At 56.3% G+C, this 20,993-nt stretch overlaps 13 protein-coding genes across 13 annotated transcripts; 9 read left to right on the forward strand and 4 right to left on the reverse strand.

Annotated features, from left to right (window-relative positions):
• Positions 1–52: 52 nt before the first annotated feature.
• On the forward strand, positions 53–1,562 carry BDY17DRAFT_345943 (Spo11/DNA topoisomerase VI subunit A). Its single transcript, XM_033738088.1, has 3 exons — positions 53–553; positions 614–680; positions 731–1,562. The coding sequence occupies exons 1-3, from the start codon at positions 85–87 to the stop codon at positions 1,548–1,550; spliced, it is 1,356 nt and encodes a 451-aa protein (XP_033589915.1). The 5' UTR covers positions 53–84; the 3' UTR covers positions 1,551–1,562.
• BDY17DRAFT_297298 (uncharacterized protein) lies at positions 1,563–3,156 on the reverse strand. The gene is made up of 4 exons (XM_033733577.1): positions 3,043–3,156; positions 2,845–2,955; positions 2,644–2,673; positions 1,563–2,482 (listed from the first exon to the last, which is right to left on the reverse strand). Exons 1-4 carry the CDS (start codon positions 3,097–3,099, stop codon positions 1,832–1,834), a joined length of 849 nt encoding a protein of 282 aa, XP_033589916.1. The 5' UTR covers positions 3,100–3,156; the 3' UTR covers positions 1,563–1,831.
• A 1-nt stretch (position 3,157) lies between these two features.
• Positions 3,158–4,346, forward strand: BDY17DRAFT_297302 (uncharacterized protein). Its single transcript, XM_033733578.1, has one exon. The coding sequence runs from the start codon at positions 3,335–3,337 to the stop codon at positions 3,956–3,958; it is 624 nt and encodes a 207-aa protein (XP_033589917.1). The 5' UTR covers positions 3,158–3,334; the 3' UTR covers positions 3,959–4,346.
• Positions 4,347–4,905: 559 nt separating this feature from the next.
• Positions 4,906–6,687, forward strand: BDY17DRAFT_310374 (uncharacterized protein; the record flags this gene model as incomplete). The annotated part of the gene is made up of 1 exon (XM_033735427.1): positions 4,906–6,687. One exon carries the CDS (start codon positions 4,906–4,908, stop codon positions 6,685–6,687), a length of 1,782 nt encoding a protein of 593 aa, XP_033589918.1.
• Positions 6,688–6,934: 247 nt separating this feature from the next.
• BDY17DRAFT_249795 (uncharacterized protein) lies at positions 6,935–7,850 on the reverse strand (the record flags this gene model as incomplete). Its single annotated transcript, XM_033731015.1, has 2 exons — positions 6,935–7,504; positions 7,560–7,850. The coding sequence occupies 2 exons, from the start codon at positions 7,848–7,850 to the stop codon at positions 6,935–6,937; spliced, it is 861 nt and encodes a 286-aa protein (XP_033589919.1).
• Positions 7,851–8,095: 245 nt separating this feature from the next.
• BDY17DRAFT_324093 (AP-1 complex subunit MU) lies at positions 8,096–9,496 on the forward strand (the record flags this gene model as incomplete). The annotated part of the gene is made up of 2 exons (XM_033737129.1): positions 8,096–9,361; positions 9,413–9,496. 2 exons carry the CDS (start codon positions 8,096–8,098, stop codon positions 9,494–9,496), a joined length of 1,350 nt encoding a protein of 449 aa, XP_033589920.1.
• Positions 9,497–10,377: 881 nt separating this feature from the next.
• On the forward strand, positions 10,378–12,221 carry BDY17DRAFT_297306 (uncharacterized protein). Its single transcript, XM_033733579.1, has one exon. The coding sequence runs from the start codon at positions 10,685–10,687 to the stop codon at positions 12,041–12,043; it is 1,359 nt and encodes a 452-aa protein (XP_033589921.1). The 5' UTR covers positions 10,378–10,684; the 3' UTR covers positions 12,044–12,221.
• Positions 12,222–12,344: 123 nt separating this feature from the next.
• BDY17DRAFT_297307 (uncharacterized protein) lies at positions 12,345–13,531 on the forward strand. Its single transcript, XM_033733580.1, has 2 exons — positions 12,345–13,134; positions 13,194–13,531. Exons 1-2 carry the CDS (start codon positions 12,778–12,780, stop codon positions 13,215–13,217), a joined length of 381 nt encoding a protein of 126 aa, XP_033589922.1. The 5' UTR covers positions 12,345–12,777; the 3' UTR covers positions 13,218–13,531.
• A 35-nt stretch (positions 13,532–13,566) lies between these two features.
• On the forward strand, positions 13,567–15,000 carry BDY17DRAFT_251071 (uncharacterized protein; the record flags this gene model as incomplete). Its single annotated transcript, XM_033731134.1, has 1 exon — positions 13,567–15,000. One exon carries the CDS (start codon positions 13,567–13,569, stop codon positions 14,998–15,000), a length of 1,434 nt encoding a protein of 477 aa, XP_033589923.1.
• A 116-nt stretch (positions 15,001–15,116) lies between these two features.
• Positions 15,117–15,885, reverse strand: BDY17DRAFT_324097 (nucleoside diphosphate kinase; the record flags this gene model as incomplete). The annotated part of the gene is made up of 6 exons (XM_033737130.1): positions 15,117–15,248; positions 15,306–15,436; positions 15,496–15,599; positions 15,659–15,702; positions 15,767–15,797; positions 15,869–15,885. The coding sequence occupies 6 exons, from the start codon at positions 15,883–15,885 to the stop codon at positions 15,117–15,119; spliced, it is 459 nt and encodes a 152-aa protein (XP_033589924.1).
• A 557-nt stretch (positions 15,886–16,442) lies between these two features.
• BDY17DRAFT_310380 (kinase-like domain-containing protein) lies at positions 16,443–17,219 on the forward strand (the record flags this gene model as incomplete). Its single annotated transcript, XM_033735428.1, has 1 exon — positions 16,443–17,219. The coding sequence occupies one exon, from the start codon at positions 16,443–16,445 to the stop codon at positions 17,217–17,219; it is 777 nt and encodes a 258-aa protein (XP_033589925.1).
• A 17-nt stretch (positions 17,220–17,236) lies between these two features.
• On the reverse strand, positions 17,237–17,568 carry BDY17DRAFT_297313 (uncharacterized protein). Its single transcript, XM_033733581.1, has one exon. The coding sequence runs from the start codon at positions 17,539–17,541 to the stop codon at positions 17,323–17,325; it is 219 nt and encodes a 72-aa protein (XP_033589926.1). The 5' UTR covers positions 17,542–17,568; the 3' UTR covers positions 17,237–17,322.
• Positions 17,569–18,661: 1,093 nt separating this feature from the next.
• Positions 18,662–20,738, forward strand: BDY17DRAFT_146011 (serine/threonine-protein phosphatase 2B catalytic subunit). The gene is made up of 3 exons (XM_033729570.1): positions 18,662–18,992; positions 19,056–20,556; positions 20,644–20,738. The coding sequence occupies exons 1-3, from the start codon at positions 18,836–18,838 to the stop codon at positions 20,693–20,695; spliced, it is 1,710 nt and encodes a 569-aa protein (XP_033589927.1). The 5' UTR covers positions 18,662–18,835; the 3' UTR covers positions 20,696–20,738.
• The last annotated feature ends 255 nt before the right edge of the window (positions 20,739–20,993 follow it).

Here is a 20,993-nt window from a genome sequence, read left to right on the forward strand (position 1 = left end):
TTGACGAGTGAAGTCCACTTCACCCAACCTCACCTCAGCATTCCGTCAGTGACGGACTGTCATCATTGCGCAAAGTCTCCCACAATGGAAGACGACGATTTTGATGATCTGCTCGCGGGAGTGGAGTTTGCTCACGACTCATCGCGAGAGTCACTAACATCCGCGGCGACTGACCTCTTCGCGTTCAGCGATGGCTACGATCCAATGCCATCTGCAACCTCCGGCGAGTTCAGTGTCATAGCAGACCCTCGTAGGTCGATGTACAGTGAAGAACAAGCCGCAGTCTGCTTTTCGCCCAGGCATTACTCGAATTGTGACGAAGTAAATGATGAAAGGCCATATCGCCGTCATGCCCCACTGCTCGAGAAGATTGAAGAGATATTCGATCAAATGGCAGCTGATCTCACGAACGAACGGCCGGAGCTTGTGATCACCCTGAAGAGTAAACCGACATCATCCAGTGAGGCAGCAAAAGAAGGCGCCGACCAACGCACCCAAAAGTTCCGACGCATCTGCTTTCCGGGCAAAAGTGCCGAAGAAGCCTGGCGTTTCAGTACATCCATTCTTCATGCACCATGCTGGTAAGACAAGTCACTAATCTCCCCACAAACAGCCGTCATCATTCGCATCCTGCAACTAATCCACGAAGCTCTCTCTAAGGACACCGTAATCTCCAAACGGTAAGAACAACCCCACCCCATCCCAGTGCATTCCTCATGCTGCTCCACAGAGACATCTACTACCGCGACCCCGCGCTCTTCGGCAACCAAACGCACGTCAACCGCTACATAGACGCCATAGCCCTCACTTTCTCCACCCCGCGCAGCAGCCTCAACATCGCAGCCGTAGCGAAGGGCCTGATAACAGGCGCAGCCCTCTTCACGCGGCGCAACGGCTCAACGCTCAATGTCGCCTCTACCGCCGAAGGAGAAGGCACACTCGTGCTAAATTTGCAAGACATCCTGTGCGTCAACCTGGACCGTGTGAAGTGGATTCTCGTCGTGGAGAAAGAAGCCAGTTTCCGCTCCATTGCCTCCTCAGCAAGCTTCAGCGCGAAACTCGCAGAGCAAGGCATCCTCATCACTGGCAAAGGGTATCCGGACATTGCAACCAGAGCGCTGCTTCATTTCCTCGCCACGCCGTCTCCGCGCAATGGGTTCCGTGCGCCTCCAGTCTACGGTCTGGTGGATTATGATCCGGATGGCTTGGCTATCCTGTCGACGTACAAGGATGGCTCGATAGCGCTGGCGCATGAGAGCGAGGCGCTGCGCGTGCCCAGCATTCGGTGGCTGGGCGTGAGAGCAGAGCATATTGGGCGGGAGGGAGGGGGATTGCATTCTGATCAGGGGTTGCTGGGTCTTACTCCGAGGGATAGGCGAAAGGCGATCAAGATGCTGGAGCGAGCGCGGGAAGGGGAAGAGAAGTGTGAAATGCGACAGGCTTTACAAGGGATGCTCATGCTGAATCTCAAGGCGGAGCTACAGCTGTTAGACGCACAAGCTGGTGGCATGGTTGAACTACTAGAGGCAGGCTTAAGTGGTGAAGAGTGAACACGTCAAGCGGAGGAAGTAAAGACGTGGGAGTGTGCCACCATTGATGAGTTACACTAGCTCCGAGCTCTGGCGTGATATCATCCGCCGATCTATTAATGCCACATTCCGTCTCTGAGTAAAGCCGATGCGCAGTGTGTGCCGCAAATCATTCATCATTCATCATCATCATCGTAACACCCCGTGAATGCTAGTGTCCATCGCTGCGAGTGCCCGGTACGCCAGCCCAATGATGCCGCTAATCGAGCAAGCAAATGGTGAAATCAGGAGGCCACGCGGTCTCAAGAGCGGTAGAAGTCCATGCGCTTCTTCAGCTTCTTCTCTTTGCGCGCCTTCGCCAACTCCCGAATCTGCTCCTTCGACAACTTCTCATTCCTGCGCTCCTCCTTCAGCGACCTACCGTCATGCATGTTGGCTGCGGCGTCCACGTCAAAGAAGGCGTTCATTTGGCGGCCGGACTTGTTGTAGTCGTTGTGTCTCTCTGCGGACTGCGACGGGTCTTGGAAGTTGCCGGTGAATCGGTTGAAGTTGCCGCTTGTGACGTAGGCAGTACTTGATGGAGCGTATGTGCCTTGTGCAATTTGCTGTGCTTTGGCCTCTTCTTCGCGCTTCTTGTTGTGGTACTGAGCGTAAGGGGCGTTGGGGTCGTAGTTGCCGTGGATCTTGGGGTTGTAGCCCGTGTAGTTGGGGTCGACTCCAGTGGACGAGGGCTGCTTGGCGGAGGCGCTGGCTGCGGTGCTAGTTGAGTTCTGAAGGCCGCTGGCATCATAGTCTTGGGTTGTTGAGTTCCACAGCCAGTACGGTTCGTTGGGTTCTTCCCACTGCGAAGCGAACGTGTCCATGTGCGTATAGTAGTGGTCGTGGTTGTTATGTGCCGCTGGGTCACAGGAAATTTTGAGCCATCGGTAGCGTGCCAGCTGGTCCTCGTGGGTCTGTGTGCCTCGGGGATCAGTATTGAAAGAATGCTTGGATAGTAGATGCTTCTTTTGAAGTAGCTGTTTTGAGGGAGAAGTAAATGAAAGCAGCAGATATTGAGAGCAGAGGAAGGGGGCGGGTAAGAAAATGAGGCTGAAAAGATGCTGTGAATACTCACCATCTGTCCGACGTCGACGCTTGCTTTGGCCTACTAGCTGTCAGCGAGATCGATGACGGACAGACGTGATATAGCGCTCAGGTTCATATGCTCGACTGTGCACATAACGTGGCTGACAGTGCTTGTCGGAAGTCATGGATTGAAAAATTGGCAGTGGGTAGACCACAAGCCAGTTGTAGTGATGCGTGCATCATGACATACCTCTCCGTTGGTAGACGTTGGTGTGATTTCACCTTCCTCGAGAGATGTCGAGGTCGGCGGGACGTCTTCAGGAGCACGAGCCGCTTCAGGCGTGCTCGGTTGCTTGGTTGACTATCGCGTATCAGCAGAATTGTAGTGAAGGTGTCACCCGATGCGAGTGAAACACGAGGCAGAGACGGGGGTGAAAGCAGGACATACCTCGGCGAGCTTCTTCTCAGCGGCGCCTTTGATCTTGAAGTCTGATTGGTCTGTCATCTTCGTCAGTCAATTGTTCGACAGCTACTGTCGAACGGCGTGAGGAAGATGATGATGTGAGAGAAGTTGTGTGAAGGCACATGGTGTTGTGAAGATGATATTGAAATTTGTTGAAGCTTAAAAGTCGTGGGATGACAAAAGTCGTGGTCTCGTATTTCCCAGCTCCAGCCCACCAGCAAGCACATTGTCTTTCTGGGTACAGGCTACAGGCGACAGGCAGTGACCATGCCATGAAATGGCGTCGCCCGTGCTCGTCAGAGCACACTCTTCCGATCATACGCTGTCCATTGGCCCATCTGGAAAGGGACGGAGAGGGGCCCATGTACTGCCGCCGGTCTCGTCGTATGCTTTCGCAGACATTCTGAAGGCTGCCGACAGTGCGGAGTTCCAGCAAGCCATCCAAGGAATTGCAGAGATATGCGCACAAAGCCGGGTGAGCCTGGCGGATGAGTATAGCTCGCACCTCCCGCCTCTGGGCGAGATCACAACGGCAAGCTCCGGTACATCACGACACCATGCACTCCGGCCGGGGATGAGGCGGGCGTTGACCAGCGTGCCCGAGGCGAGCTCGGGGAGCAGCGAGGGAAGTAGGAGGAGCAAGAAAAAAGCAGGGAGTCTATTCAACTTCCAACGACGGGGAGCGACGACACCAAGGCAGTCTATGCGCAGCGTGCGGATCGGGAGGATGGGTCGAATGCTTCCAGTGAGCGGAACGACTGCAATGGCGAGCACTTTGAACTTTCCACTGGAATGGGAAACAGCAACTCAAGCCGTGATTGCGCAGCCACCAGTCGATGACAGCGCAAGCGAGGCGATGTGCAGCTTACGAAGGCTGCTCGGCGAGGACTCCGAGAGGTGAAACGGGCAAGGCTGGGACGATCCGCGAGCAGTCATGCAGGCGAAGTTTGCCAGGAGCGTCTGGATATGCGTGGAGAAGAACTCATTGGGACGCAGCCGGAGGCTTGTTGCCTGAGGGAACAGACGGTCGATGCGAGTCATGGCCCATCGGCTAGGAAGGGGGACGAGGCACACGGACACCGCGGCAGGAATTGCCATGATTGCCGACAAGGTGTGATTTACGGCTGTGTGGGCGTGTTGAGGAGGGATAGGTTCGAGAGAACACGTGTGTTAAGTAAAGATAAGGATGTAGTTCCGCCTAGCTCTCAGGTGATGAAGGCGCAATGTACGGCGCGGCAACTTCCGCGTTCACCCAGACGCGCGCGCGCCCACACGGCAGGCTGCTACCTTAACGCTGCAGCCTTGTTGGCTCATCTTCTTCTCACTCACGCGTTGCTTCCACCCGAGGGAGGCCACGAAGACTCCATCTCTCTCCCACCGAATCCACGTGCCAATCTCCTTACCAGCCAGGCGCTTCTTTGGAAACGACAAGCAATCTCCCCCGACTCCCCGCTCGCCGGACGTGAGCCTCGAGTCTGTTACGTCATCACCCGCTACGGCCACGGCTACCGCGGCTGCGCAAAGGGCGGAAGGGGAAGGTTGAAGCCACACAAGGCCGCCGCGCTGCTCGCCCCCTCCCCCAATCAAACCTCGCCCATTCTAGCCTTTTGCTGGGCACCTTTAGCCTCGCCGCGCCGCTTTTTTCGCCTCCCGCCGCGGCTGGGCCTGCTGCAAAGCTCACTGCCGTGCGTGCGTGCGCGTGCGGAGAAAAAAAGAGGGCCACCATTCACCTCACCTCAACCCCCATCTCCCACTGCACATCCAACAGTCTGCTCTCGACGCGTGGCAGCTGCTGCATCTGCCTTCAATCGTCTCCCTCTCCTTCTCCACCGGGCTTGGGGGGCCGCAATGGCGTTCGCGTCGCCCACCTACCCCCGTCCTATCCTGGACACCTCCCAGGATCAGCAGCAGCAGCAGCAGCAACACCACCAACAGCAACCACAACAGCATCCGCATCCACAACAGGGCCAGTCCCAGCCCCAGCATTATCATCAACAATACCCTCCCCCCCAGCATAACCCTTATGCCAAACAGCCTCCGCCTCCGCACTCTCAGCCTCAGCCGCGACAGGAGGACATTCCCCCGCGTCCACAGCAGGACCTCGGCGATGCCCTCTCCTACTTCGACATAATCAAAACGCATTACGCCGAATTCCCAGATGTCTATGTCCGCTTCCTCGATGTCCTGAAGGACTTCAAACAAGGCACGCACGACACTCCCGCCATCGTCGCCACAATCGCCAAACTATTTGCCGACAGCCGCGAACTGGTGGAGCAACTGAACGACTTCCTGCCTGCCGGCTACTATGTCGAACGCGGCGATCCCGACACCAATGTCATCAACCTGACCATCCCCGTCGGCCCAAGGCAGTCTCGACAGCCTCCCACTTGGCCCGATCGAAGCAGCAGTAGTGGTGCCTGGCCGACCCACGCGGCTACTCGCTGGCGCAATGGAGATGGTCTGCCTTGGTCGCCGCAAGGGGAGCCAGAAGGGGAGCAGAGGAACCTCGCTCCTGCCGTATCTCACGAGGAAGCACGTGGCCTTCATCTACTGGGCGACCTCGCTACACGACCATCCATCGCCAGCGCAGCCCGTGAAGCCTTACGAGCCAAGCTGTCACACGATGCCCAAGTCTACGGCCACCAACCCGATCACGCCAGCGCCTGGAGCCTAGCAGCCACACCTGCTCCCGGCCTACCAAATTCCCACAGCGGCCTCAAACGCGAAGCCGGCGCAATGGACGTCGATGACCGTCACCCATCCGGCAACTACTACAACTCAGACGCTTACAACCAGATGCGCAACAACTCCGCGACCAGCACCACCAACTCGGAATTCGACAAGTCCGAGCCCCAGTCTCCCACGTACCCGCGCCAACACCCTCGCTCCGACCACGGCATCTCCTCCCCACGTGCACCCACGTCCGCCAAAGCCGGAAAACGCGCGCCCAGGAAGCGCAGCCTCTCCAACGCCTCCAAAACCGGGCCCGGCGCGAAACCAAGCGCCTACGTGCAACAAAACTCCTCTCGCGCCTTCACCTGTCCCTTCACGGTCTACGGCTGCACCTCAACATTCGGCAGCAAGAACGAGTGGAAGCGGCACATCAACACGGCGCACATGCGCCTCGGCTTCTGGCGCTGCGACATTGCGCCCTGCGACCTTTCCGAACGCAAGCCGAACGACTTCAACCGCAAGGATCTTTTCATCCAGCACGTGCGCCGCATGCACTCGGGCGAGAAAGACCCGAACGCGCCGCCGCTGTCGAAGTCCGCGGCTGCCAAAGACCCGGAGGAGCAAGCGCTCAACGCTGCGGCGGCGAGATGCTACCGCCACATTCGATCGACGCCGGAGCAGAGCGGGTGTTTGTTTTGCGATGCCAAGTTCAGCGGAGAGGGGAGCTGGGATGAGCGCTTGGAGCACGTGGGAAGGCATATGGAGAATGCGAAGAAGGAGAACGATGAGCTGGTTGGGCCTGAACGGTGGTTGAAGGACTATGCTATGGAGGACTGGTTGGCGCGGGAAGGCCTGATTATCAAGGTTCCTGGCGCGACTGGGGAAGGGAATGTGGAGGGTGGTGGAGCGGTGCTGGGTGGTGGATGGACGCTTGCGGAGGGTGCGAGCGTCAACTAGAAGGTGGCGCCGTGAGGACTGAGCATTGTGTCTTTCACTTCAGCGGTGCGCGCAACACATGCGGCGGGCGGGCAGCGTTTCTGCTTTGTGAGGTGTCATTACAGCAGGAGCATGTGGCGGAGAGCACATACGGCATTTGCAGCTTCTTGCACGCATTGGAATACAGCGAGTCCGTAGGTATGCATTGCAATACAACACTACAAGAGTATCAACTTGGATCCACCCCAACCGCTCATCGCTCCCACCTCTACCTCTTCTTTCCCCTCCCCTTCGCCTTGCCCTTTGCGGCCCCCTTCCCTCCCCTCCCCAGAGCTCTCTTCTGCGCCGCGCGCGCACGCCGCGCATTCCGCTTGCGCCACGCCAAAAAGCGGTCGTTGGGATCATACGGCTTCACCTTCAACGCGCGCTCGCTCTGCAGCGCCGTCCGCCCAATGTCGTAATTCGCTTGTCGCCATTGATAGCTACCGCTGCGCAGCTGGAGTTGCGAGGTGATGACCTCGCCGTTTTCACGCGTGTTTTTCACCGTGGCTGTTTGCGGGTAGGTGGGAGGTTGGGTGGAGACTTCGACTGCTTTGGAGGGTGCTTCGGTGGGTGGAGATGGGAGAGCGGATGGCTCTGATGTGTTGCTGCTGTTGCTGCTCTCGGGCATGCGGTACGCGAGCATGCCTAGCAGCCGTTTGCGCACTGCGTTGGGGGGCTGTGGCAGCACGTTGTTGCGCTCGAAGACGACGCCGATGTATTTGCGCGTGGGGAAGGAGGGGTCGCGGTAGAACTTGACGTAGCCGGGGACTTTGGCGTGGATCGTGTGGTCGCGACCCTGTGAATGGGATATTAGTGCTGACCCGAGTATGAAGGGGAAAGGATGAATGTACCATGAAACAGCCATCGCCGGGGAACCAGAGTGTGCCTCTTTGTCGATAGAGGATGTTGCCAGGTATTACATATTCTCCTCCCGTCTTTTTTGCTCCGAGTCGTTTGCCTGCGCGGTCTTTGGGGCCATTGGCTCGACCTTGGGCTTGATGCGAGGCGTTTCTTCGTTGGAGGGTGGCAGGATTCGGTGAGGAGATGGTGAGACTGGATATGGCTGATTGGAGAGCCACCAATGTCGCCGTAGATGGCGCTCGAATTGTTCGACCAGCCCTGTGGGCTAGCTGATGGGCCATTGTGGTGTTGTGGTCGAACGAAATGCAGTGTCGAAGGACTGGGTGGAAGAAAGATGTGAGCTCCTCAAGTCTTGGCGAAGCTTGACACTTCCGCCTACCGCACCTCACTCCTCGAAACAGCGCGACAACTACGACCGGAGACTTTGAAACACGCGCTCATGAATGCGAATCAACCCCTTCTGAGATGATTTCCAGATAGCAACCATCCACATCACCACACCCGCACCCTCACCCCCACCCTCGCCATGGCCTCCGCAATCTTCTTCCTCGACCTCAAGGGCAAGACGCTGCTCGCGCGCAACTACCGCGGCGACATCCCCATGAGCGCCGTCGAGAAGTTCCCCGTCCTCCTCAGCGAAGCCGAAGACGAGTCCTCCTCCGTGCCGCCGTGCTTCAGCGACGAAGGCATCAACTACCTCTACATCCGCCACAACAATCTGTACCTCCTCGCCCTCACCAAACGCAACAGCAATGCCGCCGAGATCCTGCTTTTCCTGCACCGCATTGTTGAAGTCTTCACCGAGTACTTTAAGGAGTTGGAGGAGGAGAGCATCCGCGACAACTTTGTCATCATCTACGAACTCCTCGATGAGATGATGGATTTCGGCTATCCGCAGACCACCGAGTCCAAGATCCTGCAAGAGTACATCACGCAAGAGTCTTTCAAGCTCGACGTCCAGGCCCGCGCCCCTCCCATAGCAGTCACAAACGCGGTCAGCTGGCGAAGCGAAGGCATCCGCTACCGAAAGAACGAAGTCTTCCTCGATGTCGTGGAATCGCTCAACCTGCTCGTCAGCTCCTCCGGCAACGTCCTGCGCTCCGAAATCCTCGGCGCCATCAAAATGAAATGCTACCTCTCCGGCATGCCAGAGCTACGCCTCGGCCTCAACGACAAAGTCATGTTCGAGACGACCGGGCGTGCGACGCGGGGCAAAGCGGTGGAGATGGAAGACGTCAAATTCCATCAATGTGTGCGACTTTCACGGTTCGAAAACGACAGGACAATCTCCTTCATTCCTCCGGATGGCGAATTCGAACTCATGTCCTACCGACTAAACACACAAGTCAAGCCGCTCATCTGGGTGGAGTGCATCGTCGAATCCCACTCCGGCAGCCGGATAGAATACATGCTCAAAGCGAAAGCACAGTTCAAGCGCCGTTCGACAGCCAACAATGTGGAGATCTCTATCCCCGTGCCAGACGATGCGGACACGCCTCGCTTCCGGACAAACATTGGCTCCGTGCACTACGCGCCCGAAACGTCGAGCATAGTGTGGAAGATCAAGCAGTTCGGCGGCGGGAAGGAGTTCCTCATGCGCGCTGAACTAGGTCTACCGAGTGTACGCGGTGATGAAGAACGCGGCGGCGGCATGATGGGCGGCTTTGGAGGGAGTATGGGGGGTGTGGGCGGCACGGGGAAGGCGAAGAGGCCGATTGGCGTCAAGTTTGAGATTCCGTACTTCACTACTTCTGGCATTCAGGTGCGGTATCTGAAGATTATCGAGCCGAAGGTGAGTTCTTCACATAGAGACTGTTGTGGACTACTGCTAATCGATCTGCAGTTGCAATACCCGTCATTGCCATGGGTGCGGTACATCACGCAGAGCGGCGATATTGCCGTCAGATTGCCGGATGTACAAGGATGATCTCGGACTCCAGGAGGCGGCAGGGTCAGCCAACAACGCGAACGAGATATGGAGTTTCATGATGGAGTCTATTCAATGCATAGCGTGTGTGACGGTGCTTGGTTAAATGGATATCTGATTCTCATTATACCATTGCATCTCATCCTTCAAACCGCAGTCGAGAAACCGATGGAGCCGTCTTGGCATCTTCAATCGATGTCTCCATGACTGTCCAACACCACTAATCGGCAGCATCCTCGTGTCGCTTTTCTCCCCTCATCGTATGGGTTTGTTGCTTCTGAAGCCCCTGCGGATCGAAAGACCAGAGCTTCTTGACACTCGGAATCGTCCTTCTTGAGCTCTGCTTCGAAACATCACTGGAAGCCCATGGTGGCTTTCACGATCCTGCTTGGCCGAGGAACCCAAGTGATCCGCTCCAGCGCGAGGTTGTGGCCTGGGAATGTGCTCAGGATATCGAACTCGAAGCGGGCCAAGATGACGCTGCGGCCGTGAGATGGTGTCTGCATTCGGCTCCAGCATCGACCACGAGTGGTGAGTGGCGGAGGAAGTTCGCCGAGAAGGTACTCCAGCCACTCCAGAGATGTTGGAAAGAGACGCAGACTTGAAGCTCGATCTGCGGCGTGCACAGGCGGTGCTCTGCTGACAGGACAAGAGCGAGTTTCGTCAATTGATAGAGAGCTATACGTAAATGTTGTTGAAGGACCTCATCATACTCCACTCCGCGCATCACGTTCACTGGACCTTTATGTTTCAACATGACATGGAACTGGAGCGGCCAAGATAACGTAAGCAACAGCTGGCTGGGGATAGAGTTGCGGGTCGTGCCGCCAACGCTGCATTCACTTCTCGCATCGCAACCTCTCCTTCAAGTTCACAGAACGCACAAGTGAAGTCGGCGCAATTCACTGGAACGCGCAAACCTTCGGAGTGCCCCATGGAATCACTGAGTGAACAATAGAGCCAGTCGAGCCCTTCCAACAGAACATCCTTCACGAGCACACTGCTTGCCTCGATGTCCACGATTAGACTCTACGAACCACGACCACCGACCACCAGGACCTATCGCGGACCTCACGCAACCCACCCTTCGAAGCACTCGACCAGCCCAAGTGAACTAAACAGCTGTTGAGCCCTCCAAAGCAGTATCGCGACAACCGCGTCGGCGCGTCCGTCGGCCAGGCTGACAACATGTCAGTCTGGAACTCCGAGAATGTCATCGACGTCGCCGAGTCGATAGGGATCACGCAGCTCAATCGCGACGCCGTCGACCACCTCGCGCGAGATGTCGAGTTCAGAATCAGTCAGGTCCTGGAAGAAGCGCTGAAGTTCATGCGACACGGCAAGAGAACGACACTCACAACACAAGACGTCTCACAAGCACTGCGATTGCTGGAGGTGGAGCCGCTATATGGCTACGAGTCCACGAGACCACTGCGATTCGGTGAAGCGTCTATCGGCCCCGGTCAGCCGCTGTTCTACGTGGAAGATGAAGAGATGGATTTCGAGAAGTTGATCAATGCGCCTCTACCCAAGGTCCCAAGAGAGATGAGCTTCACGGCACACTGGCTAGCCGTGGAGGGTGTGCAGCCTAGCATACCGCAGAACCCGACACAAGCCGACCAGCGCAACCAAGAGCTCGCAGCAAAAGGACCCGGCGCAAACCCACATCTCGCAGCAGTGAGCGGCAACGACAACGTATCGGTGAAGCCGCTCGTCAAGCATGTACTCTCCAAAGAGTTGCAGCTCTACTTCGAGCGGATATGCGGCGCCATACTGGACGAGACGAACGACGAGTACCGATCGGCAGCATTCGCATCGCTCAAGACCGATCCCGGTCTTCATCAACTGGTGCCATATTTCATCCAGTTTGTGGCGGACAAAGTCACCCACAGCCTCAAAAACATGTTCGTCCTCACGCAAAGTATGCTCGTCATAGCTGCTCTGCTGGAAAATGCAAGCTTATACCTCGCGCCCTACGTCCCTTCAATCATCCCATCAGTACTCACCTGCCTTGTGGGCAAACACCTCGGCTCTGCCAGCCAAGACGGCCCGACGACCCACTTCGCATTACGCGACTACGCTGCCAGCCTACTCTCAAGCATCACACGAAAATACGGACCCAGTTCATCAACACTGAAGCCACGTATCGCGCGCTCATGCTTGAAGAGCTTCCTCGACTCCCACAAGCCTTTTGGCACGCACTACGGATCTATCCTTGCCCTCACGATGATCGCCGGTCCAGAAGGCGTGCGATCGCTCATCGTACCTAACCTGTTGCCGTACGACGCACATCTGCAGAGGGGACTCAAGGATGATGGGAAGCGCGAACAGGCGGAGTACGTGGTGAATGCGATCATGAGAGCGCTAGAGACCGTGGAGAAAGATGCGGCGGAGACGGGAGCCTTGCAGCAAAATGGGTATCCCGAGGGGGAGGTGTTGAAGGAACGGCTCGAAACGATGCTGGGCGAGGTCATTGGGACGAAGGTGTATGAGATTGGGAGGCAGAGTCTGACCAAGGCCTTGCTGGAGACGGCAGCTGATATTTGAGGTGGGATTTGATTGCGTGAGGTTCGATAACGATATATGGCTTCCACGGGACGGGCGGTTGGCCCAGTATGGGATACCCTTGGAGTAGGGCAATGAGCATGATCATAAATCAAAGCCAGTGTCCATAAACCATTATTTCATAGGGTTCTCTACACCGTTTGTCTCAATGAAAGAGCACGTGAGAGAACAACCACACGTGCGCGGGCATGCTTGCTCTTGCCTCATTCGGATGGCGGCCACGTTCCTTCCCCACATCGTGCCTTCCCCCACAACCCGCACAATTTGCCGGGCCCGGGGATCTCGAAATTCCTCGCCGTTCCTGCCGCCCGTGCGACTGACTGTTGTTCCTTTTCTACCCGCCCCTCGCGCCCTCTCATCACACACCCAGTCCTTCCCTCAGCAAGAGCATCACACTACGAGACCCTTCACTCGCTCACTCTCGGCTTCAACAGCGAGAAGCGCGGAGGATCCGGCGTTTGCGTCAGCGGCAGCGTGCAGCCTTACGATCGGCATCTTCTCAACTTCCGCATTACCGGACCCTGGGTGCCTCCCACGCGCCGTCTCACAGCAGAGTGCAACGTCACTCACTACGCAAGTGCCGGCGTGGGCGTTCCAAAACTGGCACTTGCCTTGCACAAAATACATCACTTCGTCTTCGCTCGCGCCAGCGTCACCTTTCCGCGCCCACGGTAGCGTTCCCCTTCTCGCCCACACTCTGCAAGAACATCGCCACCATGTTCGCCGTCGAGACCATCCCGTCACACTACTACGAAGAGCGCGCAGCGGCCGAAGCAGCGAAAAAGCTAGCAGAGCAACAAGCAGCGGCAGCGTTAGCAGCGCAGACCAAAGCGCCCATCGCAACACACCACGCCTCGCCGTCCAGTCTCCACCACACCCTCTACCAACCGTCCACGCTCGCGCGACCCGGCTCCTCCACCCTTCTCGGCAACATCTTCCAGGGTTTCGCGAAGCGCGCCCCCGCGACGCCGAATAATACGCCTTGTGGCACACCCGCTCGCGTGCAGACGCCTGTGTCGCTGCAGGAGCTGCAGAAGAGGGAGGCGGAAATGAAGATGGATACGGATACAATCGTGCGTCGACATGACGTTTCCCCGTTATGATCGAGCTGTGCTGACTCAGTTTGAAACAGTGCGCGATGCCCGGTTGGCATTAGATGCTCTCACACTCGTGCAAAGACATGCGACATTTCAAGTTTTCGAAGCGACGGCGAACGATGGCGTTGAAGACAACCACCTCGGGACTTCACATTTCTTCAGCATGGCGCTATGGGATGGAGAGATACCATTTGTTTTTTCTTACAGCGTTTTCGGGCCAAGGTTACGATCAGGACTGTGCTCTGAGCACGCTGCGAAGCGCATATCTCGAAGCAAGGGGGCTGTAAATTACATTCCTAGGCCAAGCACGCGTGAGCGCGCTTCCTTTTGAGATGTATAGTATTTCAGCGTGTATCTCCTCTTCAAACGTTCACAATACCGTAACTCTCAAGCCAGCGAAAGACCCAGATGGACTCAGCATATGAGCAACCCACTCCGCAACTGGGGCCTCCGCTCTCGCGAGCACCCACAGGAACCGGCGTAGAACCACTCAACATCGTCATCCTCGGCGCCTCGTACGCAGGCCTAGCCTGCGCGCACCACTTTCTCGACCACACGATCAACAAGCTGCGCACCGTCAACGCAGCACCCTCCTACCGCCTCGTCCTCATCAACCCCAGCACCAATCTCTACTGGAACATCGCCGCTCCGAGGGCAATCGCATCTCCGGCGTCAATAGCGCAAGACGAACTCTTCATCCCCATTGAGCCCGCCTTCCATCGCCAAAGAGCGCATCACCTCTCCATTGTGCAGGGCGAGGCGGTCAGCCTTGACCCCATTGCGCGAACGATCACGGTCGAATTGATCGGCAGCAAAGCGCAGAAGAGAGCGAGCGTGCTCAACAAGCGTGCGAGTCTGCAGCGTCCACTCTCGCTCGCGAGCCTCAAGGCGAAAGAGCAGACCATCTCTTACCACGCTGTTATCCTCGCCACAGGCACGGCGGCGCACAGCGATCTTCTGACTCTCCACGGCCCGCATCTCAACACGCTCGGCGCACTGAACGCATTCCACTCGCGAGTGGTGGACGCGAGGACGATAGTCATCGGCGGAGCGGGACCTTCAGCGGTAGAAATCGCAGCGCAGCTCGCGAGACATCGAGATTTTGGGCGTGACTGGTCGATGAGAAAGCCATCGAAGCCCGCGCAACGGATCACGATCATCACAGCCTCCGAGCGCTGTCTGCCCTCTCAGGAACCGAAAATCAGCCGGAAAGCGGCGAAGAAGCTGATGGCGTTGGGCGTTGACATCAAGTACAACACGCGCATCGCCTCGACGAAAGAAACGCCCGACTCGAGCGGTCGCACGCTGCTGGAATTGATGGACGGCACCTTGCTGACTGCCGATGTGTATATACCCTGCACGGGCGTAGAGCCTAACACGTCTTACCTCCCTGATGAGATGAAGGACGATGAGGGGTACGTCCTCACTGACCCTGCCACGCTTCGAATCGATTGTCCTATCGTTGGCGAGCGGACGTACGCTATTGGCGACGTGGCGAGCTACTCCCGTAATACGCTGCAAGACATCTACGCCGCCGTTCCGGTTCTGATGCACAATCTGCTCAACGATCTTCTCGCTCACGAGTTGCGGACTGCTTCTTTGCCGAAGAGCGAGAGTCAACGTCATGTTGATGGGATGGTGGATGCGAGGTTCGTGCAGAAGCCGTTGGGGTTTCGGCTCTGGCCTATGACAAGATTCGGCGGCGTGGGCACCTGGAGAGATCGGGCTGTGCCTGGGTGGATGGTGTATTTGCTGAAAGGAAGACGATATCGGATTGGGAAGAGGAAGAGGGTGGTTGAATTTGGGAAGAGTCCTTATCCGGTTAAGGTGCAGAAGGCCTGAGTCTGTTTCATGTGGCATAGCGAACGAAGAGTTTCAATGCGTTGACGTCTATCGAACGCTCTATCTTAAGATGCTTTTGACGCGATGGTCAATCACGTGTGCTTCACTGGCAGCTTCTACTTCTCGTAGACCCAGCTGTGCTGAGCAGGAGTCCACTTCTGGATCTCGCTCTCGCTGAACCAGAGGGCAATCTCCTTCTTGGCGGAGTCGACGGCATCGGAACCGTGGCAGACGTTGCGGCCGACGTCCTTGATGATACATGTTAGAGTGGATTGAAGCATCGATGGAATGGCAATATAACTTACGATGGCGTAGTCACCGCGGATGGTGCCAGGGGCGGAGGCAAGGGGGTTGGTGGCGCCAAGGATGGTACGGCCGGTCTTGACGACGTCCTTGCCCTCCCAGACCATGGCGCACACGGGTCCGCTGCCCATGTCTGTGCGGTACGGGTTAGAGAGAGGTCTACGGATAGGCCAGGCATCGTTTGGTACATACAGCTAACGAGGCCCTTGAAGAACGGCTTCTCCTTGAGGTCCTCATAGTGCTTCTCGAGATGCTCCTTGGAGGCGGTCATGAGCTTGATGGCGACGAGCTTGTAGCTGGGCGTTGTGTTAGTCCTGCGTCATGTTGCCACGTTTGCTATGTGCAATCGACCTACCCTCTCTTCTCGAAGCGGGAGATGATTTCGCCAACGAGGCCACGCTGAGATGATTGTCAATCTAAGATGATCCAGGAGATCAAGTATCATGGAAGGCTATCAACCCACCTGGACGCCATCAGGCTTAACGGCGATGAAGCTGTACTCTCGTCAATGATTGCTCGTTTGTCTCACCGCTTCCAATGGCAGCGGAGGCAAAGGCTCACTCACGTCTGTTCGGAAGTCATGGTGTCTTCTTTTTGCTTGCTTTGCAATTGCTTTGAGAGAATGCCTCTGTCTCTTGGGGCCAAGTGTTTGAAGATTGCGGGTTTGTTAGAATCGTGTTCGGACATGAAACTGCGAGCGCTTTTTCAACGTTGCACCCGCGAAACTTTTTGTGTTTGCAAGTGCTGCGTTTTTTGTGGGGCTTCTGGGACGGACGGACCCACCCGCATCTCCTCACACCTCAGGCATCCATGCACATCACTTGTCGACACTACCACGTGCAAGTCAGGAGCTGACTTTATCTTCATTGTCGTACGCGGAGTTGTATGCAAAGAAGGGATTGAAGACACCCGACTAGACGTAATACATGCGCAAGGCACACGAATGACCCAGGTAAGGTAGACACTGAAGACAGGCATGAGTGACTACAGGTAGGCACATGAGAGACGTTCAGGCATGAATGAGTACAGGTAGGCATATGAGAGACCTCCTCCTCGGTCTTAAAAGCACCTCTCCTCCCCCCCTTTTTCGATGTCCTCGACTTCCTACTTGACCCCCTTTGATCTTACTTTCAATCAACATGAACAACCTCCATATTGACTCTCTTGAAGTGAGGAAGGAATGGAGCGATGAACACAATGAGTTCATCAGCGCATTCATCGTAACACGCTCCGGAAACTCGATTCAGTACGGCGAGAACACCGCACGAGGCAAATTCGACGATATCTTTCCAAAAGTCCAAATGAGCCCTGTCCCCCGCGAAGAAATCTATCCCTTGCAGCTGGAACATCTTCACATCTACGCCGCCAAAACTATACCGCAAGGCGTGTACATCAAAAGACCCAGCTTTGGATGGTACTGGCTTGAGCGTGGAACGCAGGCACTTGCTCACGAACTGCTTCACGAAGTCCAGCTTTACGAAAATCACTTCCTCGCCAACCCACATCCCAACCTGCCCGAATACTATGGCTGTCTAGTGGAGGATGGCCGTGTAGTCGGAATGGTGTTGGATCGATATGCATGTCGCTTGTCGGACCGGCGAGAATCCATGGACCATGCCGCCCGTTGGAGGTGCTTTCGGAGCGTGGAGGCTGCCATTCGACATCTCCACGGCCTTGGCCTCGCACACAACGACATCAGCCCCGACAACATCATGTTCGACGAAGAGGGCAACACGTTTCTCATTGACTTCAACGCCTGCGCGCCTGAAAACCTCCATCTCAGGGGAAAGGGAACGTCGGGGTGGAACGAGGGCTTCACAGACTATTCGTCCTTCGCGAATGATGAAGCAGGACTCAAGCAGCTGATGAAGTATTTGGAGCTAGTAGCGATTGCCAACCCGGATACGGCAACATGACTCGACAAAACCGAAGCTGCCTAGCGGCCGACATTTCCATCCTTCTGCATAAGATATGACCAATAATGCACCTGAAAACGACCCAGCTCCGCATATCCCTTTCTCAAGCACCTTGATTCAAGCCTTTGTAGGCAATTGACCACTTGCAATTCCGGCTGGCGCAATCCGTGACCTTCGTTCTGCGCCTGGTTCCGTCCATCTGATTTACCATCCTCCATTTACATTTGTTGAATGGGTGGTCGATGCTTGCCATGGCTTCGCTTTGCTTCGATTCATCTTTTTGGCACCCACAGTGGTGTGCGAGTTGAGTGTTGAGGGTCATCAGGTTGTGTATTTGGTTGATATTGTACTAACATGTCCATCTCGACTTGTCAGACCTACGCTTCTAGGTAGCCCACTGGAGCAGAAACGTACTTTTCGATACGAGCGACAGCCCTCGTTGAGCGTCTGGAATTGGAAGCGGTATGCAAACAATGAACCTTCGCAGGTTTGGAGAGCAAGTACGAGAAAAGATGAACATCGCACCCCTTCTATATACCACCTCTCTCTCCAAGATTACACGCTTGTTGCCACATCATTGTGCGCGTGACCGCTCAACCTGTTCTCACGTATCACAGTATGCGCAATGACAAGTCGGCTGTGATGATCTGAAGCTAAGCGCCAGCGTATCACCTCTGCGAAGGCCTATTGTACACGAAGCGTGATATCCGCAACACGTTTCTCTCAAGCTTTGTACCGCTTGATGGATGGCGGAGTGGTTGAACAATGCGCTTGTAGCCCGGCAGCACTATGGCTCATCATGGTATTGTGAACTCGTAGATGCGAGACCAGTGAGTGCAACTTGCTGGAAGTGATGTGGTACAGTCATGCCACACTTCATGCACGTGTAATGAAGCAGGAAGCGACGGCATCGGTGTGCTACCCCCCTGCGATTTGTATGTAAGTACGCGGTCCACGAAGAGGTACAATGGTTGGGCTTGGTGTGACAAGGAGAGTGGGGCAGCCGGGAGAGTGCAGTGGCCAGGTCGATGTGGTAATGGGTCAGACGAGCACGACGATCTGCTCGTGGGAGTCATGTGCATCCCATTTGTGCAGATATCTGCTCTGGACCCTCGTTGGCGAAGGAGACGATGTTCACGTCTTCAAGCCGTGGGGTGGTGAGCACGAGTGCCTCAGGCAGCAACGCCCTCGTCATTCATTTGGCTATTTCAAGCGGCGCGCAGGGTTTTGGCTTCGGGCGTTTCTAACTCCACCCAGCACAGCCTGAACTCTGGCCGGGCCACACTTCACATCCAACATCCACCCATCCCCTCGACCAGCCTTTCGCAAGTGACATATCTCGAGATATCGGGCGAAGCGTGGACTACTCCCATCACGTACTTTCGTCGAAATCCGCCTCTCTCTGAAGCTCCCAACCAGCACCACCCCCTCATACACCTCCCACCGCAACCCCGCCTCCACCGCCCCCTTCTTGCTGCGCGTTTACGAGGTCCTCCCACACCCACCTCCTCAACCTCGACAGATCTCCTTCATCCTCTGGTAATATTTACCCCCCTCGAAATCGGTCAACGACATCTCCACTGCGAGGAAAAGCAAAGGAAAAGGGGTTCGAAAAGATGGACGGCCACCACACGGGCGGCGACCAGCAGCCCACATACATTGACAATGCCATTCGAGCGGTGCAGAACAAGAAGCAGGTGCCCGAGATTGACTTTACCCTACACACCATGGAAGATGGCACGCAAGTGAGCACACAAGACCGCGTGTGCAAAGGTATGCATCGCCACCAGCCTCACACCATGCCTTACCCCTGCTGATTGCTCTTCCCTCTATAAGACGTACAAGCCCCGGCATTCAATGTTCCCACCGACGAGCAACTCATCTCGCCCATTGACCGCACCAAGCCCAACCTCCAATTCCTCAAGCAGCATCTTTATCGCGAGGGCCGTTTGACCGAAGAGCAAGCGCTATGGATCATCAACGCCGGCACAGCCCTGCTCCGCTCCGAACCCAATCTGCTCGAGATGGATGCCCCAATCACCGTGTGTGGTGATGTTCACGGCCAGTTCTTCGATCTCATGAAGCTCTTCGAAGTCGGCGGCGACCCTGCAGAGACGCGCTATCTCTTTCTCGGCGACTACGTGGATCGAGGCTACTTCTCCATCGAGTGCGTGCTCTACTTGTGGGCGCTTAAGATGTGGTATCCCAACACCCTGTGGCTGTTAAGAGGCAACCACGAGTGTCGGCATTTGACCGACTACTTCACCTTTAAGCTGGAATGCAAGCACAAATACTCGGAGAGAGTATACGATGCGTGCTGCGAATCCTTCTGTGCCCTCCCGCTTGCCGCCATCATGAATAAGCAATTCCTCTGCATTCATGGTGGCCTGTCGCCCGAGCTACACACGCTGGAAGATCTCAAGGCGCTGGACCGCTTCCGAGAACCCCCCACCTCCGGCCTCATGTGCGATATTCTCTGGGCCGATCCGCTAGAGGAATTTGGGCAGGAGAAGACGCAAGAATACTTCGTCCACAACCACGTGCGAGGCTGCTCCTACTTCTTCTCCTATCCGGCCGCCTGCGCGTTCCTGGAAAAGAACAATCTGCTCTCCATCATCCGCGCACACGAAGCCCAAGACGCGGGATACAGAATGTACCGCAAAACCCGCACGACCGGCTTCCCATCCGTCATGACCATCTTCTCCGCCCCGAACTACTTGGACGTTTACAACAACAAGGCCGCCGTGCTCAAGTATGAGAATAACGTGATGAACATCCGGCAGTTCAACTGCACTCCTCACCCCTACTGGTTGCCGAATTTCATGGACGTCTTCACCTGGAGCTTACCGTTTGTCGGCGAGAAAATCACCGACATGCTCATCGCCATCCTCAACACCTGCAGCAAAGAGGAGTTGGAAGAAGACACTCCGCACTCCAGCGGGCCCGCCTCGCCTCCCCTCGCCGGCGGTCACGTCCACGACCCGGAAAGCATCGAGTTCAAGCGTCGCGCGATCAAGAACAAGATTCTCGCCATCGGCCGTTTGTCCCGCGTCTTCCAAGTCTTGCGCGAGGAAAGCGAGCGCGTCACGGAGCTCAAGACTGCTTCCGGCGGCCGCTTGCCCGCGGGTACTCTCATGCTCGGCGCCGAGGGCATCAAGCAAGCCATTACGTCGTTCGAGGACGCGAGGAAGGTGGACTTGCAGAATGAGCGGCTGCCGCCTTCGGGTGAGGAGGTGCGGAAGAGTACTGAGGCGCAGCGCGACGAGGCTTTGAAGCGGGTAGACCGCGAGGTCGATCAGGATAAGCAGCTGCAGGGTGTAGCGCGGAGGATCTCGATGTAAGTTTTGTCTATTCCCGCTTCTTATTCCTTTGGAGGTGGTGTTGTAGTCTTGCTTTGGTTTGCTGACGACTCTCGCTCTTGCAGGTCATCGGGTGTGGGACGAAGTCGATCCGCGAAGCCCGCTGGGTCGAGTTAAGGCGCTGCAATGTCTGGCTGTCCCCGACTTCTTGCAGCCGGGTGCCCTCCATGCTCTCTTACGTTGCTGGTGGAGGGCAAACTGCATCAACATTCGGAGAGGGCCGTATGGGCGGTCGTTGCCGCTATCGAGAGACGTCGGCTGATGAACATATACCTCCCGTAGCATGATTGGGTGGGACACGTTACGTAGCTGCCCATCCTGCATGCAGTGAATTGAGCGAGGCGGACACTGTGTACGTGTGGCCTCTTCTTCGAGAGTTCTGCTCGGATTTCCGGGGTTCGGATGCCTTTTGTCT

The sequence above is a fragment of the Neohortaea acidophila genome, assembly GCF_010093505.1.
Source record: "Neohortaea acidophila strain CBS 113389 unplaced genomic scaffold BDY17scaffold_5, whole genome shotgun sequence".
Taxonomy (NCBI): domain Eukaryota; kingdom Fungi; phylum Ascomycota; class Dothideomycetes; order Mycosphaerellales; family Teratosphaeriaceae; genus Neohortaea; species Neohortaea acidophila.